At 36.9% G+C, this 19,053-nt stretch overlaps 1 protein-coding gene across 2 annotated transcripts in view; it reads right to left on the minus strand.

Annotated features, from left to right (window-relative positions):
• Positions 1-3,253: 3,253 nt before the first annotated feature.
• MUC4 (mucin 4, cell surface associated) overlaps positions 3,254-19,053 on the minus strand; it is a 70,660-nt gene continuing 54,860 nt past the window's right edge. For both annotated transcript variants that reach the window (XR_012488096.1, XM_074301508.1), the window contains exons 17-24: positions 16,925-17,103; positions 16,650-16,809; positions 15,377-15,532; positions 12,093-12,166; positions 9,055-9,119; positions 8,331-8,542; positions 5,864-6,029; positions 3,254-4,020 (exon numbers count right to left, since the gene is read on the minus strand). Coding sequence is in view for 1 of the 2 variants with exons in the window: in XM_074301508.1 (XP_074157609.1) it covers positions 3,828-4,020; positions 5,864-6,029; positions 8,331-8,542; positions 9,055-9,119; positions 12,093-12,166; positions 15,377-15,532; positions 16,650-16,809; positions 16,925-17,103 (1,205 nt within the window). In the remaining variant the exon portion in view is untranslated. The remainder of the gene's footprint in view (positions 4,021-5,863; positions 6,030-8,330; positions 8,543-9,054; positions 9,120-12,092; positions 12,167-15,376; positions 15,533-16,649; positions 16,810-16,924; positions 17,104-19,053) is intronic.

Here is a 19,053-nt window from a genome sequence, read left to right on the forward strand (position 1 = left end):
TGCATTCTGTTGTGATTCTATTACAATAGGGTGACCCTCATAGAGGGTTCTGTGAAATTAGGATTCAAGTACTTTGTGATTTTGTGCATGTATAATTTTATTTCCCCTCTCAAAGAAATCTTCCAGTTTCAATTAAATTTAATTCAATAAGCATTAAACACTTGCTGTGTGCAAAGCATTGTACTACTTGCTTTAGAAAATACAAAGTTTAGATAACATCTGAATCTTGTCCTCATGAAATTTACACTAATTATAAATTCCTATTCTAATATATATGTACATGTGCTATACATGTATATAGTGCCCCAAAATCACACATATGTAAAGCATCTACATTTATACATGTATGTACACATATGTGTGTATATGTGCATATATATATGTGTGTATATATATATATATATATATATATATATATATATATATATATATATATATGTAAAGTTGGAATGGTGTCATCTATATAGTCCAGTTGAAAAAGATTGAATTTGGTATAGAGTCCTTCATGACATCTCCCTAGGTGGTTATGGGCAAGTTAAAAAAAATTTTTTTTAATTAACGCTTTTTATTTTCAAAACATATGCATGGATAATTTTTCAACATTGACCAACTTTGCAAAACCTTGTGTTCCAAATTTTCCACTCCCTCTATCCTCTCCCCTAGATGGCAGATAATGTAATACATGTTAAATATGTTAAGTACAATATATGTATACATATTTATACACTTATCTTGCTGTACAAGAAAAATCAGATCAAAAAGGAAACAAAAATGAGAAAGAAAACAAAAATTCAAGCAAACAACAACAAAAAAAAATGGAAATTCTATTTTTGGTCCACATTCAGTTCCCACAGTTCTCTCTCTGGGTATAGATGGCTTTCTTCATCACAAGATCATTGGAACTGGTATCGATTATCTCATTGTTGGAAAGAGCTATGGACAAGTTTTTAGTTTTTCTGGATGCCAGTTCCCTCATTTGTGAGGTGAGACAATTTGGACTTAAAGATAGGCTCATAGGAACTTAGACTGGGAACTTGCATTTACATAATATTTTAAGGTTTGCAAATTATCTTACATAAGTGTACAATGGTAGCCACATCCTGGAAATGTGACCTATAACTCTACAGACAATGTAAACTACCTTGAGCCAATGTAAACAGCAAAAGAAGCTCCAACTATTTCATACAGACAGAGAAGGAGATAAGAATATGATCCCATTATCCTTAGCTCCTTTTCTATCACCTCCCCCTTCCCCACTGGAAAAAAAGAGAACAACAAAACTTTTATAATGAATTTGCCTAGTCAAAGAGAACAAATTTCCAAATAGTCATTTGGATAAGAGTTACACATGAACACTAATATAAGTCTCATATAATCCACATATATATCCCAACCACTTCACCTTAGCCCCCCAAACAGGAGTAGCTCAAATTTATTGTGCAAGTATACCCCATTCCCCTGACTAATAAGGTTTCATACCTGTCGTCAACATATGATAACCAACTCTCACTATTAAATTATGAAAACCTACTGCAACATCATTTGGCTAATCATCAATTTATAATGTGGAACTAATAGCCCACTATTAACATTGCTTTTTCTTCCTCTCATCTGCCCTAGCCATGATTTTCACCAATTCTTGGTATTTAGCTAGAATTGACTTCAAGGTAAATGGTCATGGTCCCTGAAATTTAAAGAGCTTTAAGATAAATTAAAAGAATCACAGGGAATGGGCTAGTGAAAACCATGGAAACTAGAAACTGACTAGAAATAAGCATCTACAAAAAAAAAGAAAAAGAAACATCTACGTGTGTGTGTGTACCTGTATACTAGAGAGTAAGGGAAATGCAGGGATAGACACTGGAACAATTCAGCCAGGGATGACTTAAGTAGGTATATGTCTGAGCAAAAGTGCAGAAACCAAGTGTTTTTTTTTTTTTTTAACCTCATTTATACTTGTAAAACATATCATGACTTTTAAAAGTCATTAGTAGCAATAACTTAAAATATTATGTTATTCTAGGAGAGTCTTATCTTTATTCATTTGTGTGTATATGATAAATTATTTCTTTTATTTATTAAATACTGACACAGACCACATGCCAATAAAGTTGGTAATACTTTAACATTCACTTGGGATCAGATCTTGGCACTATATCAAGAAGAAAGTCTTGAGGTACTTGCCTTAAAATTTGGAATTAGGAGTTATGTGTGGTTAAATCTCACAATTAAGTCGTGGTAAGACTTATGGTCAATGCTTGGTCAAGAAGTGATCATTGAATTTTTGTTAAGAATGGATCACAGATGGAGTATTTTTCTCTTGCATCCTGTTGTGAAGCAACACCTAGTTTCTCCTGCATGCCCCTTCTCCTGAAATTAGCTTCTACATTTCATTGTGATCCTGGCATTCTGTGTAATTCTATAAGTTGCAGATCTGTGTTTGTACCAATTAGATCACAGGTTTGGTTTCTATCCTTATTTATATAAATCAGTCTTGTACATATATAGATATCTTGTAAGTGGCTAGTTACTCTTGTGTCTTTTGATGTATATATAAATATATGTACATATATTTGTATGTATATAATTATACTTACACACATGTATACATAACATATATATGTGTATATATATATATATATATATATATATATATATATATATATATATATATATATATATACACATAGATACATATAATGCAAAAATTCTCTAGATACAATAGATAAAAAGATTCCAAAAAATGAAGACATCCTATCAGCAATATATAAAATGGCACCTTGACTTCTTGGAGCTAGACCCCATTCAATTGTAAAACTCAAACCAATCTTTCTAACTCATTTCTCTATCTTGCTGTTCTATGTCAGTATTTAGGCTGCCCATTAAATATGTGCTTGTTTCTTTCCTGCTTATTATTTTTAAATTGATTTTGTTAAGCATTTAATGAGAAATGAAACAGGATGTTTCAATTGGAGTATGTGTGTGGGAGAGAGGGGGTAAGGAGGGAAGAAGGGAAAGAGGGAGGAAGAGAAGGAGAGAGAGAGGGAGAGAGGAAGGGAGGGGAGGAAGGAGAGGGAGAGAGAAAGCAAGGAAAAGGGAGAGAGGGAAAAAGGGAGAGAGGGGGGAAGGAGGGAAGGAAGGAGAGAAGAAGGGAAAGAGGGAGGAAAAGAAGGAGGGGGAGAAAGAGAGGGAGAGAGGGGGGAGGAAGGAGGGAGAGACACACACACAGAGACAGACACAGACACAGAGAGACTGAGAGGCAGACAGAGAGAGAGCTCTTTATTGGCAGTCCAGAACAAAAAGGGGGAAGACTATTAAACCTCATTTTGATAGAAGGATTTTGCACGTATCAGCTTTAGGTAAAATATGGAATTACCATTATAGAGACTGTGGGCTAGGAAGGGACCAACAATACTAAGGGCCCATTTGAGACATGTAGATTGTACTTGTTGCCCAAGATGTGAAAAGGAAAGTCAGAAATGGAATCCTTAGCTTTTGAACTCATGAAATCTAAGAACAATTTATTTAAATAGATTTCATTTATTCAAAGATAAACCCAAAGAGTCTCATGTGCAAAATATCACCCAAAGTGCCTTGACCCATTACCCCAAATGAGTTCTGTTGGGTACATACACAAAGATGTCTCATTGCCGCTTGTCTCCCTGTGTGTATATTGATATGGCGCATTGTCCCAGTCCATCCTCTCAGTCATTAGATATTCTCCCTCAGAATCCTGAAACATTTCCATGTTTTCTCCCAAAACCCCAGATCACCGAGCTGTAAAGGCGAGGTCTGAGCTGCAGCAGGTTCTGCTTTGCCCTTGGTTTTCACCCTTGAGAATCACTGACAGAGTACAAATTCCTTGAATTTCGGCGGTATCGAAGAATCAGGAAGATTCCAATCCCCAAGAGGAGGCAAAACCCCAGAGCTCCAAACAGAATCCCGAAGAAGGCTCCCATGTTTATGCCCAAGTGCTCACAGCGCTTGCCTGATGGGGAGTAGATGGAGTAGGATCTACAGCTGGAAACAAGAGAGGAAAATGACTGGGTCATTGTGAGAGCAGTCAATAAGCATTTATTAAGCTCTTGCTATGTTTTAGGTACCACAAGTGCTAAGGAATCAAAGCAAAGGAACAGTAGGGGAAGGTGGAAATAAATATTTGAATAATCCTTATTATGTGCCACCACTTTAAAAATTGTATCTCATTTAATAATAATAATAGCTAATATTTATATAAGCACTTACTCTAGCAGGCACTGTACCAAACATTTTACAAATATTCTCTCATTTGTTCCTCACAACAATACTGGGAGATAAGTGCTATTATTATCCTGTTTACAGGTGAGAAACTGAGGCAGTAGTTGAGTGACTTGCCCAGGGTCACACAGCTAATAAGTGTTTGAAGCTGGACTTAACTCAAGTTTTCCTGACTCTGGGCCAATGTTTTATCCCCTATGTTACCTACCTGCCCCAGATGAAATACTACAAAAGCAATCATGTACCAACAAGAAATATACAGGATAAATTTGAGATCTTTAACAAAGGAAAACCTCTAGATTCACATTTATGATAAAAGTTTTATTTTATTTGTGTTTGTTATTGTATTGAGAGGGGAGAGTAGAAGGAATAGATTATAAACACACAGTAAAATGTATTTATTAAAAAGAGAGAGAGAAAAAAAAGGAGTAAGAAGGAACTTTTCTATTCTCTTCCTTATCACTTGCTAGAACTGAAAAGGTTGGAGAGGAAGGTGGGCATTCTTGGATAAGCTGAGTTCATCTCTCAGAATGAGAGGTTGGATTCAACCTTAAGGCCATGATGGGACCAGCCAGCCATAGAATCCATGTAGGAAATTTAGGCCCAGTTCAATTTACCTCAGCTCAACAAATAATTAAATTCCTATTATGTTCAAGGCTAAAGAGGTAGAGTTATGCCATGAAACGACCTCAGGAGGTAGAATCAGGAAGACCTAAAATAAAAGCTTGTCTCTTCTACTTAGGATCATAAAGAGGCCATCTAGTCCATTTTATAGATGGGAGAAATTAAGTGGTTTGTCCTGGCTAGTAAATATAAGAGGCAGGATCTGATCCCTGATTTTCCTGACTCCAAGTCCAGAGCTATATCCATTTATTATCTACGTGCAAGTCCTTTAACTCCTCTGAACCTTGGACAACAATCCAACACAGTAAATTAGAAATGGTGGAAGGAATCTAAACAGCTAGAATTCTTATGCTAGAGAGAATCATGGATCCTTGGCATATTTGGGTGCAAGACCCTGGGGTATAAAAAGGAGGGATGGTATTGGGCTTTTAAAATATGGCAAGACTTTACTTTGTGTGCTATGAAAGTCATAGAAAATATTTCACAATGTTTCACTTTCATTGGCTCTCCTCCACACCTGGGATGCTCTCCCTCCTCACCTTTGCCTGTAGTCTTCCCTTAAGATAAAATCCCATTTTCTCAAGCACAGACTGCTTGCTTCTCATGTGACACTCCTCTTGACCTCCTCTTATTTCTGTAATAAAGAACACTATCCCCATTGCCTTGGCAGCTAAGTGGCACAGTGGATAGAGCCCTGGTCCTGGAGACAGGAAAACTCTTCCTGAATAAAAATTTTGCCTTAGACACACTTCTTAGCTGGGTAAAACTGGGCAAGTCACTTGACCCTGCTTGCCTCCTCTTGAAATTAAGCAGAGAAAAAAAAGGAAAACCATTTCATACCTCTGCCAAGAAAACTCCAAATGGGGCCATGACTGAAAATTATTGAACAATCCTCGATGCTTTCTGCTTTGGTCTTCCCTGAAGTCCCTACCATCACTGTGAACTATTCTCCCCCCATTCTGTATGGCCAGCCCCTTCTCACCTGCACTTCGGCCCAGTGGGCAGGTGTTGGCAGAGACCTTTGTGCTTACAGTAGCCCTCAGAACAGGGAGACACACAGGAGAAGCCAGTTTTGTCATTGTAGACGAGATGATAACCAGGGTAAGTGCCATTGCAGTCGAAGTATTTCTTCAGATCTTCCACTTCAACTATTAGAGAGAACAGAAAGAACACTTTTCATCTACTCATGAAATTAGAGTACGCTGGAGGAGACCAGACATCTGAATGTTCCCATGACTCTAGTGCCCAAAGGAAATGGTAGCTGTTGTTATGCTTAGGCTGGTCACTATCAAGTTATTTTAGCAAATACACAGAATGGAGGTGGAAATTCTTCCTTCCTTCCTGGAAGACTTTCTTTTTTGTAGAGTAAAACAAGAGATGACCTAATCTAAACCTTTCATTTTGAAGACCCTATGGTCCCAAAAGAAGAAAGACTTGGTCATAGTGACCGAGATGGACCTAGATAGAACCCAGCTGACTTTCAGTCCCATAACCCTTCTATTAGACCAATGACTTTTACCCAAAAGTTTTTAACTACAGTGGAAAAATCCCATTGACTCTCCATTTGATTTCACCTGTCTCCCAACTGTCAATTCAATATGGTAGTAATAGTCATTCACAACCATAGACACCAGATAAGGACCCTCCAGAGGAGACTACTTGTGTGTCAAAAACTATTTATTGCATTGGGAGAACAAAGGTAAACCTTGCCTCAATAAACATCGTTCCACAACAATGTTTAATGCTTTTTAACTGAGCTATAACATTGCTTGGTCAATCACTCAGTTATAATATTTATAACACTATTGTCATGAAATTAGCTGACCCTTATGACATCTCAGTAACAATGTTTTTCTGAGGAGTCAATTAAAAATGTCAGGCAATTATTTTTTGCCCTTTGTTAACATTTTTTAAAAAGTGGATGAGGGGAATATTTTCTATTTCTCTCAACTGCTTTCCCCCAAAAACTCTAAATTGTTTTTTCATTTATATGTGGACACTGATTTTCACCTTGTGGATAATTAGCCCACTTTAGAATAAAAGTCATGCTTTGGCATGACTTTGAAATGTTTTTTTGGTGTCATAGATGTCTTTGACAGTCTGATGAAGCCTGTGGATTTCTTGGAATAATGATTGTTTTATTTTTTAAAATTCATAATAGAAGCAATGACACATCTTGGTTAGGATTAACAAAAATAAAGATGTAATTTTTAAAAATTTAAGTTCATAGATTCTGCTGCCCCTCCCCACTTTATGTAATGATAAAGGGGTGCTATGTTCCATGGAATGCTAGAGAAAGAACAATTTGGAGGTACTAGTAGTTTTCTCCTAATGTCTAGAAAAACATTTCTAACTGGCAGGATGAGCCACAAGCTAAATGAATGACTGCCTCAGGAGGTAGTGAGTTGCACAGCACTAGAAGTTTTCAGAATTTGGATAAACCACTTATGTTACAGAGAAAATTCTTATCTAAGTAAGAGTTGGATCTGCCAATGGCAAGATTTATTGATTCTGAGAAAAGAGGAAGTTTGGAAGATGCCTTTGGATTCCTAGTAATCCAGTAATTTGACAAATTCATCTTTAGATCTGGTACTTGCTCTTATAGAAACAGTTAAAAACAGCTTTCTTAATTTTTTCAGAAATATTAAGAAATAATATTTTTCTCGAATGTCCTTTCCAGACGTTGGGAAGTGGAGTGATAAATAGAAGAAAGATAGAAATTTAATTGAAGGGTAATAACTACTCCAATCTGAGCTATATTAGTGGAATCAAAATCAAATAGAAATGGGGACCACAATCTCCACATAAAGATCCCTATGGACCACATGTTGATTTGGTTTTTAAAATTTACAGTTATCTATGTTTATTTTTATTTTGTTAAATATCAATGACTTTATAATCTGATTCTGCAATACTCTGGAATTGCCGCCTGCTACATACCACAAGTAGACCATGTGTTTGACACTGAGATAATATCTTGTCCTCCTGGCTCCAGGGCACACCTAAGTGAAGTACCCCTTTCCATTAAAAAGGAAAGAACATTCTCCTTACAGAAGTCTGGGAGGAGGACCATTGATCCTTGAGGGGATGGATCAAGGATGGAATGTTAACCCTTACTATATATGTATTTTTGTTCAAGATTTTTTAAATGTTATTTAAAATTGTCTTGGGACAGAGTTATGTCAGAGGGTACATCTTATGACATTTTGGATATCTCCCTATCTATTTGTGTGTGTGTGTGTGTCTTTCTCTCTTTCTCCTCCTCTTTCTCTCTCTCTTTTCCTCTTCTTTCTCCTTCCTCTCTCTGTCTCTCCTTCCCAGGTGGCAGTACTTTGAATAATAATAAATTGAAAAAACTCCCACAAGTTGGTACCTAAATGCAGAGTACAATATTACGATTAATTTTATTTTCTTTTATATCCCTCCCCCTATAGCTCAGAATGACTCACTTAAATTTATACTGTGGATATCTTCCTTTGTAACAGGGAAAAAAGACACATTTTCCCGTGGATTAGAAAACCTTGAGGGTTTATCCTGTTTCCAGAAGAGCTCTTGGACAGCTTCTATCAGCCTATTGTTCAGGAAGTCAATCACAGAGCCCTGAGGGAGGTACTGGAACTCTGCAGTCACATTCCACTTCTGAACCCGACCTGTGGTATTGCTGTGAAATAAGAACACCAAATTGTTCTCAGTGGATGGGATCAGAGGTTGTGCAATGGTGGCTAGCATCTGGGTAGATAGATGATGAGATCATAGGTATAGAGCCTGAAGCGACTTCCAAGACTATTTTAGTTCAAAACTCTTATGACAGATGCCAAAAAGAAAGGAGGGTCACATAGATAGCAAGTGTCAAGAGTCAGAATTTGAACCCAGGTCCTCTTTTGAAAATCTAAATCTCAAAAAAAAAAAAAAAAAAAAAAAAAAGCAAAAGAAAGAAGGAAGGAAGGAAGGAAGGAAGGAAGGAAGGAAGGAAGGAAGGAAGGAAGGAAGGAAGGAAGGAAGGAAGGAAATCTAAATCTCTTTCCATAATACCATACTATTTTCTAAGATCCAAGGCTATCTTTAGGGAGTGATAAAGAAGAAAGCCTAGATCAAGATAAAAGGGTAGGGGAGAAGACAGGAAAGTACTAAAACCCTTAGGTATGGGCAGAGGGATATGAAATTTGCACCTACATTTTTATAATGTGGCTGTTCTTCAGAGAAGCCCGACCTTCTAGGGACTCCAGCTTATAAATGACCTGAGATGTGGGCAGACAGAGGGTTAGCATTAACTGGAGAAGACGATTCCCTCCCATTTTCCCTCGCTCTTAGGTTTTCCTTCCTTTTGCATCCCCTCTTTCCCTCCTCTTCCCTGTAACCCCCCTCCTCCAAACCCATAAAACCATACACGTTATATTACAGGAAGAAACTGGACTATTGGTTTAGCTGCTCCCTTGATTCTAGGCCAATGACTGATCATAGAAAAATAGATTTAGAGCTGGAAGGGACCTTATTTGATTTAATCCCCCTCCCTTTTTTTTGGTAGTTGTTATTCAAATATCTCCAACTCCAAGAAGACCCCCTTGTCTTCTTAGCAAGGATACAGGAATGGTTTGGTATTTCCTTCTCTAGCTCATTATACAGATGAGGAAACTGAGGTAAACAGGTTTAAGTGACTTGCCCAGGGTAACAAAGCAGTCAGATTAGAACTGAGAAAGATAAGTGTTGCTGACAATACAGAGACTCAGGTGGATGAAGGGATTTGCCTACAGTCACCGAGCAGAAAGTACTCCAAATCCCTAAGCTCTTCCTGTTACATAGTGTTACTTCACTGTAGATGATAGGATTTTAGAGTTCAGAGAGCTCTCACATCACAGTGTAATCAGTTTGGAATTGGAAAGAACTTGCTTTTAGAGGTCTGCTAGTCTAAAATCTTCATTCTACAGATGGAGAAAATGAGACCCACAAAGATTGTGACTTGCCCAAGATCACATAGTAGAGCTAAGATTTGAACTCAGGTCCCCAAACTTTTTGAATAAATAATGGTTTTCATGAACCCAACTAATAGCCTGTGGCTTTGCACACATTAGGCATTTAATAAATTTTTCTTGAACTGAATTTACCTTCACGAGGAAGAGGACATGGAATAAAGTGAGGCAATCCTATTCCCCCAACATCATCCAGTACAAGTTGAGAGTGAGGGAGACCCTGAAGTCAGGAGGACCTGAGTTCAAATCTAGCCTCAGACACTTAACACTCCCTAGTATGACCCTGGGCAAGTCACTTAACCTCAATTTCCTCAGCAAAAAAAAAAAAAAGAAGAAGAAGAAGCAGCAGCAATATTTAGAATTCAAACGTAGAACACTGATTTAAGATTTGAAAAAGAATACAACAAGGTTGTATGTTATCACCTTATTATCACCTTATTTACTGAACTGTTCATTTGCAGAGTATATCATGTGAAATGTCAGGCTAGATAAATCAAAAGCTAGAACAAAGATTGCCAGGAGAATTATCAACATTGTCTTTTTATATATAGATGATTGCAGAAAGTGAAGGAGAATCAAGAAGCCTCTTGATGAAGGTGAAAAAGGAGAGTGTAAAAGCTGGATTGAAGTTTAATATAAAAAACCCTAACAACTAAGATCTTGGCAACTGGTCCAATCACTTTCTGGCAAATAGAGGAAGAAGAAATTAAAAGCAGTGTCAGATATTTATACACTTGGCTCAAAGATCAGTGCATTTGGTGACTGCAGCCATGAAATTAAGACACTTGCTCCTTGGAGTGAAAGCTATGGCAAATCTGGACTGCATACTAAAAAGCAGATACGTCAACCTTGCCAACAAAGATCCATATACTCAAAGCTATGGTTTTTCCAGAAGCAATATATATGGCTGTGAGAGGTGGATTATCAGGAAAGTGCTATAGAATCACTGCTTTTGAATTGTGATGCTAGAGAAGACCTTTGAGAATCCTTTGGGCAGCATCAGCGTATCTGTTGGAAGAATAAATACTTTAAAAGCAGAAGTTAAAATACTTTGGCCACATAATGAGAAGATGGGACTCCTTGGAAAAGACCCTGATTTTGGGAAAAGTTGAAGGCAAAAGGAAAGGGGGATAGCAGAGGATGAGATGGGTAGAGAGTGTCATGGAAACAACAACATGACCTTAGAAAGACTTTGTCATGGTCCATGGGGTCATGAAAAGTTGGACACAACTGAATAACAACAAATGGTTATAAGGTTTTGGATAATTTTGGAAGCTTGCTTTTGACATATACTAACTTAAAGAAATCTGATTACAAAACAAATGGAAACACTTTTTGACAAATAACATTAAAATATTATTGAATCCGTATGATTTATTTCTTCTGGATTTGATTTATCATTATTCTAAACCAATGGTGTCTAACTCAAATAGAAATGGGGCCAATGAGACCTGCAGGCTGCATTTGATCCTTTTGTTCTACATGATTTATATTTTAAAATAGTCATTAAAGTTTAATTTGTCTCAATCAGTCATTTTCTTGATTGGATTTTTAAAAATTGCTATTCTTTGCCATTCACTCTGTTCTGAATACCAAGGATTCTTATTCATTTTTGTGAAATGGGTCTTTTTTAGGTAGCCTCGTAAAAACTTATAGACATCTTCTAAGAATAACGTTTTCAAATTGATAGGATTAAAAAGGAAATGAATTATACTAAAATAGTTATCAAAATACTGTATTCTAAAAACAAGTTTATCAACCCAAGTCAAAAACTTCTTTATACCATTCCAATTCCCTGTTTCAATTTCCTCTCTAGAATGGATTCTCCAATTCTTCCCATAGCTTCTTTTTATTGAGAGTTCAGGAGTTGCCATTCACAAAGCCCCAAGGATCCCTCTAAAGAGGAAGGGGCTAAAGTGACTCAAGAGGTCCTAGCTTTCTAGCATAGGATTTTAGAGCTGATGGGGATTTTAGAAATCATTTTATCCAAAACAAAGGAGAAAATTTAGTCCCAGAGGTGGAGTTTGAAATTCTCTTTCCCAGTTCCAAATCTTGATCCAATTCTAAATTTCATCCTCTCAACCATCATTGGGTTTTCCCAAACCATTTCTTCAGCCCTTGAATTCAGGTCCTTCCTTACTCTAGAGTTGATGGTCTATCCCCTGGCCCACCTAGAGTTGTTTCTTCCCAATGTGTTTCCCACTCAGCCCACATTTGACCTGAGTCTAAGTCCATAGTACTAACCGTGGCATTGACTTCTTGTATGGTAGCCATTTCATCTTCTCTGAGTAAGAGCTGGATAGTTCTCACAGGAATGTCTGGAGGCAAGAGAAAGAACTTCTTATTAAATTAAAATTAATTTAATTAAATTTATTAACTCTATTAGTTCCCTTATAACAAAAGTGTCTCATAACTTGTCCCCATCCCTTCTACCCTTTTTATGCATTACATCCTCACTTACATATTCTGTGTCATTAACATTGGCTTCTTTGCTGTTACTTGAACAAGAAACTTCCATTTCTCAATCCCAGGCAGGGATCATCCCAACTCTGGGTTATTTGCTCCACCTGGAAGGCTCTCTCTGCTCATCTCTATCTCCTAGCTTCCCAGCTAAAATCCCAACAGGATTTGGAAGTACAGGAAGCCTTTCCCATTTCCTCTTAATTCTAGGGCCTTCCTTCTGTTATTTCTTTTTCTTTTTTTTTTTTTTTTAATTTTTATTTTATTTTATAATTATAACTTTTTTTTTGACAGTACATATGCATGGGTAATTTTTTACAACATTATCCCTTGCACTTACTTCTATTCAGATTTTTTCCCTTCCTCTCCCAACCCCCTCCCCCAAATGGCAAGCAGTCTTATATATGTTAAATATATTACAGTATATTCTAGATACAATATATGTGTGTAGAACCGAATTTTTTGTTGCACAGGAAGAATTGGATTCAGAAGGTAAAAATAACAGTTTACATTCATTTCCCAGTGTTCCTTTTCTGGATGTAGCTGGTTCTGTCCATCATTAATCAATTGGAATTGGATTAGCTCTTCTCTATGTTGAAGAAATCCACTTCCATCAGCATACATCCTCATACAGTATCATTGTTGAAGTGTATAATGATCTTCTGGTTCTGCTCGTTTCACTCAGCATCAGTTGATGTAAGTCTCTCCAAGCCTCTCTGTATTTCTCCTGTTGGTCATTTCTTACAGAACAATAATATTCCATAACCTTCATATACCCTAATTTACCCAACCATTCTCCAATTGATGGATATCCATTCATCTTCCAGCTTCTAGCCACTATGAAAAGGGCTGCCACAAACATTTTGGTACATACAGGTCCCTTTCCCTTCTTTAGTAGTTCCTTGGGGGTATAAGCCCAGTAGTAGTATGGCTGGGTCAAAGGGTATGCACATTTTGATAACTTTTTGGGCATAATTCCAGATTGCTCTCCAGAATGGTTGGATTCTTTCATAACTCCACCAACAATGCATCAGTGTCCCAGTTTTCCCACAGCCCCTCCAACATTCATCGTTATTTGTTCCTGTCATCTTAGCCAATCTGACAGGTGTGTAATGATACCTCAGAGTTGTCTTAATTTGCATTTCTCTGATCAATAGTGATTTGGAACACTCTTTCATATGAGTGGAACCTTCTATTATTTCTGATTTGTGATATGTATCTTGTTTGTTCATAGATGTTTGCATATCATATCACTCATAGATTGTGAGCTTCATGACTGCAGGAATTGCCTTTTGCTTTTCTTTGTATCATTGGCACTTAGCACAGTGTCTGGCACATAGTTTATGGATTGACTAACTTAGAATTTCCTAAGAAGTTCACCACTGAAGTTTTGTTCTAGAGAAGGAAGAATTGAGTCCCAGAGAAGGGTCACCAAGTTACTAGAAACTGGTGAAGTTGAAAATTACCAGTTCTCTAGAATCCCATCCAAGAATTCTTTCCACTAGACAAATGTTTCTCAACTGGAATCCTGTAATTTCCTATACCTTTACCATCCTCTAGCAAAAAAAAAAAAAAAAGTTTTTTAGTTCATAAAAACCACTAACTTCAAACAGTTATTCAGGTTTCTATAAAGCTGGACTCCTTTTATCAGAATCATCGCCAAGGTTTGAATCATACAACTTTAAAGTATGAAAGCACCCTAGAGCACAGTTAATTCACTCTCCTCCCCCTCCTTATTTGACAGATGTGTCAAGTAAGGACTAAAAAAGTGAAATGACTTGCCCAACATCACACTTGTCTATTAGTGGTATAGCTGTAAGTAAAATCGCTGACTCTAAAATAAATAATCTAGTGTTCTTATCATTATACCATGTTGCATTTCTTAAAGGGCTAGAGGAAAAGAGAACAGGAAAAAAGACCTAGAATGCAGAGAAGGCCGACTCCTCCGACTCCTCCTGTTTTTTTTTTTTTTTTTTACAGCAGAGTTATAACTAGACATTTTGGCATCCAGGGCAAACAGCATCAAGTGGGCCCTCAAGTCAATTTTGCAATTCAATTTTGTGAAAATAATATAATTAAGACAAATTCAGCTAAGTGGGATGGGAAAGTAGTTACTATAATGGCTTATAGATCAGTGTTATTAACAATATGTTCATATAGTAATTTCCTACCTAATTATTCATGTTAACTAGATGTTAAGTTTAGTTCCCCTAATACTGAAGATCAAAGTTATCAATATATAAAGGTAATCCCTGTTAAAACTGCCTAATCTTTCAGGATAATTCAATAGATTTAGAGTGGAAAATGCTATCTACATGCAGAGAGAGAATTATGGAGACTGAAGGTGGATTGAAGCATAGTATTTTCACTTTTTTTTTTTTGCTTGTTTATTTGCTTTTTCTCTATTGTAGTTTTCCCCTTTTGGTCTGATTTTTTTTTTGTACAACATTACAAATATGAAAATATGTTTTAAAAGATGGCACTTTAACTTATATTAGATTGCTTGCTGTCTTGGAGAAAGAGGAGTTAAGGGAGGGAGGGAGAAAAATTTGAAATACAAAATCTTACAAAAATGAATGTTGGTGTTTAGACATGTTGGTGTTTAACATATATTGGATTACTTGCCATCCAAAGGAGGAAGTGGTTGAATTTTGCAAGGGTAAATGTTGAAAATTATCCATGCATATGTTTTAAAAATTAAAAAAAAACAAATTTAAAATAGAAAAACAAGCAAGAAAATTAAAAAAGAAAAAAGGAATGCCAGAAAAATAAAATACTATTGAGGAAAAAATCCTGCCTAATCTTTAAAAAATCATTATTTCAAATTTTTTGTAGCTGCTAAATTTCAGTGCACTGGAGAAAGCTCTGATTACCCTAGTCTTGTTATAGCTCTGGATACTATCCATAAGTTTATCTCTAACAAAATGATATTTGGAATCCGAAGTATCTATTTCCATGACCTCCCTCTAGAGCCTTCCCAAAATCTGGACTTTAAGAGTAATTCCTTCCTTCATTTAATGGCTACTGGAGGGGAGGGTATTATAAGTGCTGTAAGGACCTGTTCATACCTGCAATTAGGGTTGGTGTAAAGGGTTTCCCAGCTAGGAAGCATCTATCACCAGTAAAAGGTGGGGGGCAGGCACAGGTGAATTGGCAATTGGAGGAGATATAGCACTTTCCATCATTGAAGCAATAATCTTTGGGACACTCTAAGATCTCACAACCTGCAAAGGGAAGAGGAGAATCATCAGATGCCTGGACACCAGGAAAAGAAGTGATGGTGGAATTGTAGACAATAGCGAGAACTGATATTTAGGTAGCATTTTTGAAGCTGGAAAGTTTTTTGGCTTCACTGCCAGCAAACACACCTTGTAAAGATGGGAATGTGATGAGGTGGGTAGAGAGAACTGATCTTGCCACATTCCTGACTTTATTAAGCATATTTTTCATCCTACTGATATTTTTGTCCCTATCCCCATTTCTAACAGTAAGCTCAGACCCATGCCTTTCTTTTTTCCTTTTCTCAGTCCTTCTCCTTCTCCCATTTATATAGAGGCAGCAGAAAATAGGGTTCATATCCTTTGACACTAGAAAAGGACCCTGGAGAAAGGAGAGGGAAATAGAGAAGCTGGAGAATTTTCTTTTCAAACATTCCTTCTCTCCACTCCCTCCGACTCCTTCCACATGATCATCTTTCTGACTTTGTTTAGGACCCTCAGTAGATCTATTGCATTTAGGGGAAACTGGACTGGGTTTGTAGACCATTGTTTCAGATTCACTGAATTTCATCCTTCCACCTCATCATTGTTCAGGTGCAAGGGACAAAACTCAGAGCTCTGTTCTCCGTAGAACCTCCACTTCTTGGCTTCCAAGCTTTTTATTCTTTCCCCCAGTGCCAGATTCAGATTCGCCCTCATCCCCTGTCCCACATTTTCATCCCAACCTCCTATCATCCATCTTTTTCCCAACTTCTCCCACTTGAGGGTTATCCCCTAGGTTCTTCCTCCCAGACTTGTCACATTTCCTTTCCTCCATCTCTTTTCCCTTCCTTCTGCTTCTGTCAAACCCACCCTTATGTTGCCAATCTGTACTAGATGCTCCTTCCCATTAAACATCACAGTTGTAGAGCAGCAGCACAAATATAGAATTAGAAAGGGGCTCCAAAAGCTATTTAATCCAATTCTCTTATTTTGTGGATAGGGAAACTGAGGAAATTATTTATCCAAAGATATGCAGGACATAAGTGGCAGAACCAGGCCCTTCTATTCCAATTCCAGAGACAGTCAATTTCTTTCCCATATTTTAACCCTGTTTCTTTTAATCTCTGGATCCAGTACTCACTTGCACAATGTCTCCCATCTCCTATCATGTTCATAGGACAGGAACCACATCCCTTTTTAGGATCACAGTGAACACCAGGATAACATAATTCAACACAGCGGTCAACTGAGTGGTCACAGAAAGGGCCAGAGGTTTCCTGGTCACATTTACAAGCTGCCACCTAGAACAGGAGTTTTGTCAGTGAACTGCCAAATATCGAGACACTGCCAATCTCATTGTGTGTAGCCCTCACTTCCCAACCAGCTCTCTCCTAATACCCTCCTGAAGGAAATCACCTCAAGGGATGAGTTGGAAATCTTGCTGCTGTTCTGGTAGTTACACTGGTTCTCATTTGAGCAGTTGCAGACCACAGCTCTCAGTTGTAGAAGAGAATATAAGCCTTCTGCATTAGTTGCCAGGAGTTCAAGGTTAAAAGGGGTCAGGGATAGTGGAGTCCACAGCAATGTTCCATTTTCTGCCCCACAGGAAAAAGAGATAACTTTAAGCTGGAGCAGGCTAGGGAAGCAAGAACATCTCTTCCATTTTCTGACATCTCCAGAGTGGCTTTTATGGGAGTTGGCCACTTAATTTTCCTCTCCCCAAACTCCCTCACATCTATCTATATCTCCTAGGAGATGTGCTAACACCCTCAAATTCCCTTTTCTTCCTTCCCTTCCCGGTCTGGGTGATGGAGCTCAAAGGACACTCCTTCCTGGCTTAAGAAGCTACAACATTAGGGACACCATCCATAGGATAATTCAAAACATTTCCCCAGGATTATGTTGATAACTTTTGTTCTCCCGAGCAAAACAAGTAGAACCAGGAATATGGTGTATACAGTAACAGCAAGATTGTGTGATGATCAATTATGAAAGACTTGGTTCTTCTCAGTGGTTCAGTGATAGCAATCCTAACAAACTTTGGTTAGAGAATGCCAAAAAAAACCCCAACAATCTTTGCTCTCCTAACTGATGGTGGACACATACAGCAATGTACATTTTTGGGCATGCCTTCTTTATGGACTCACTCATTTTACTTAATTTTGTTTATTGGATAAGAAAGTTTTTTTCCTTTAAAAAACAAAAAACAAAAAACAAAAAACAACCCAGCTTTTGTTCCCAATCTAAAAAGAGTCTAGAAAAAAAAAAAAGAAAAAAAAAAACCCAGACTCTTTTATATTGGTTTTCCTATTTTACAACTTCAGATTCATTTTTACTCTCTCTCTTTCTCTACTATACATGTGTATGTGTGAGTATGTATATATATGTGAATATGTACATATGTGTATACATATAACCACACCTCTAATACCAATATCTATATATATTATATACACACATATACTTATCTAAATGCATATTTAAAACTGTTATGTTCATATGGATTTTTAAAAGTTCTGGGAAGAAAAAAAAAATCAGTCTTTCTTTGGGGGGGAGAGGGGAATCAAGGTTGCCCAGGATCACATAGTTAGTACAATTCTGATTCCACACTTGAACTTGGGTCCTCTAGACTCCAAGACCAGTGTTTTATCATCACTAAGTCACTCAGTTGTCCCCCAGTGTCACACCCTTTAAAAAAAAAGTCAGGGTTGAAAAGAGCTGGGATTCTGCTAAGGTAGTTAAAACTGATTATTTAACATTTAATACAAAATAATTTTTGTACAATAGTTTGTAATTTAAAGACTAAAGAAATATAGAAGTCAGGAAGAAAAAAAAAGTCCAAAAATATAGTTATCCTTGATATTGACAGAATGTGCATGGATATAGCTATAATCTTTCTCATGTTTAAAAAAATATCCAACTGATGTTAAAAGGATTCAAGAAAGAATTCTTTATTGTGCAGAAAGAAGAAAAAAAAAAGAAAATTGGTCAAAGTCCAGGTATGTGTCCTATGGCATTTCCTGGAATTAACAGAAAATATTTACCTATTTTGTTTTATTTTCTTCTTTAGTATAATAAGCTCTTGAAACTGAAGTAAGCTGAAAGTCAAATAGTTTTACTATAAACTATCAACAGATTAGCTATGAATTGCTAGAAGTGGGGAGATGGTTTGGACAATAGAAACACCATAACTGGAAAAAGAAAAAAATTTCTCCCTTACACAAAATGAAGAAAGCCAGAGTTAGGTTAAATGGTTGTTGTTAACAGTTAAAGTTAGTGAGGAAGAATTAAATTATACTTAGGCATTTTAATTTCTTTAAATCTTTCTGGAAGTTGCATTCTCCTTTAAATATGTAGACAAATATTATCAACTAATTATTAATTGATTTACTATACCTTGGGGTTTTAAAGTGGCTATTAATTTATGGGAAAACCATAACTGATTTGATTGTTAAATGCTCTGACTCATTTCTCTCCAACTGACCCTGGGGATATCCTAACAAATTAATCGTGTAGTCATAATTGGCCAAGTATCATCATTTGTC

The sequence above is a fragment of the Sminthopsis crassicaudata genome, chromosome 3, assembly GCF_048593235.1.
Source record: "Sminthopsis crassicaudata isolate SCR6 chromosome 3, ASM4859323v1, whole genome shotgun sequence".
Taxonomy (NCBI): domain Eukaryota; kingdom Metazoa; phylum Chordata; class Mammalia; order Dasyuromorphia; family Dasyuridae; genus Sminthopsis; species Sminthopsis crassicaudata.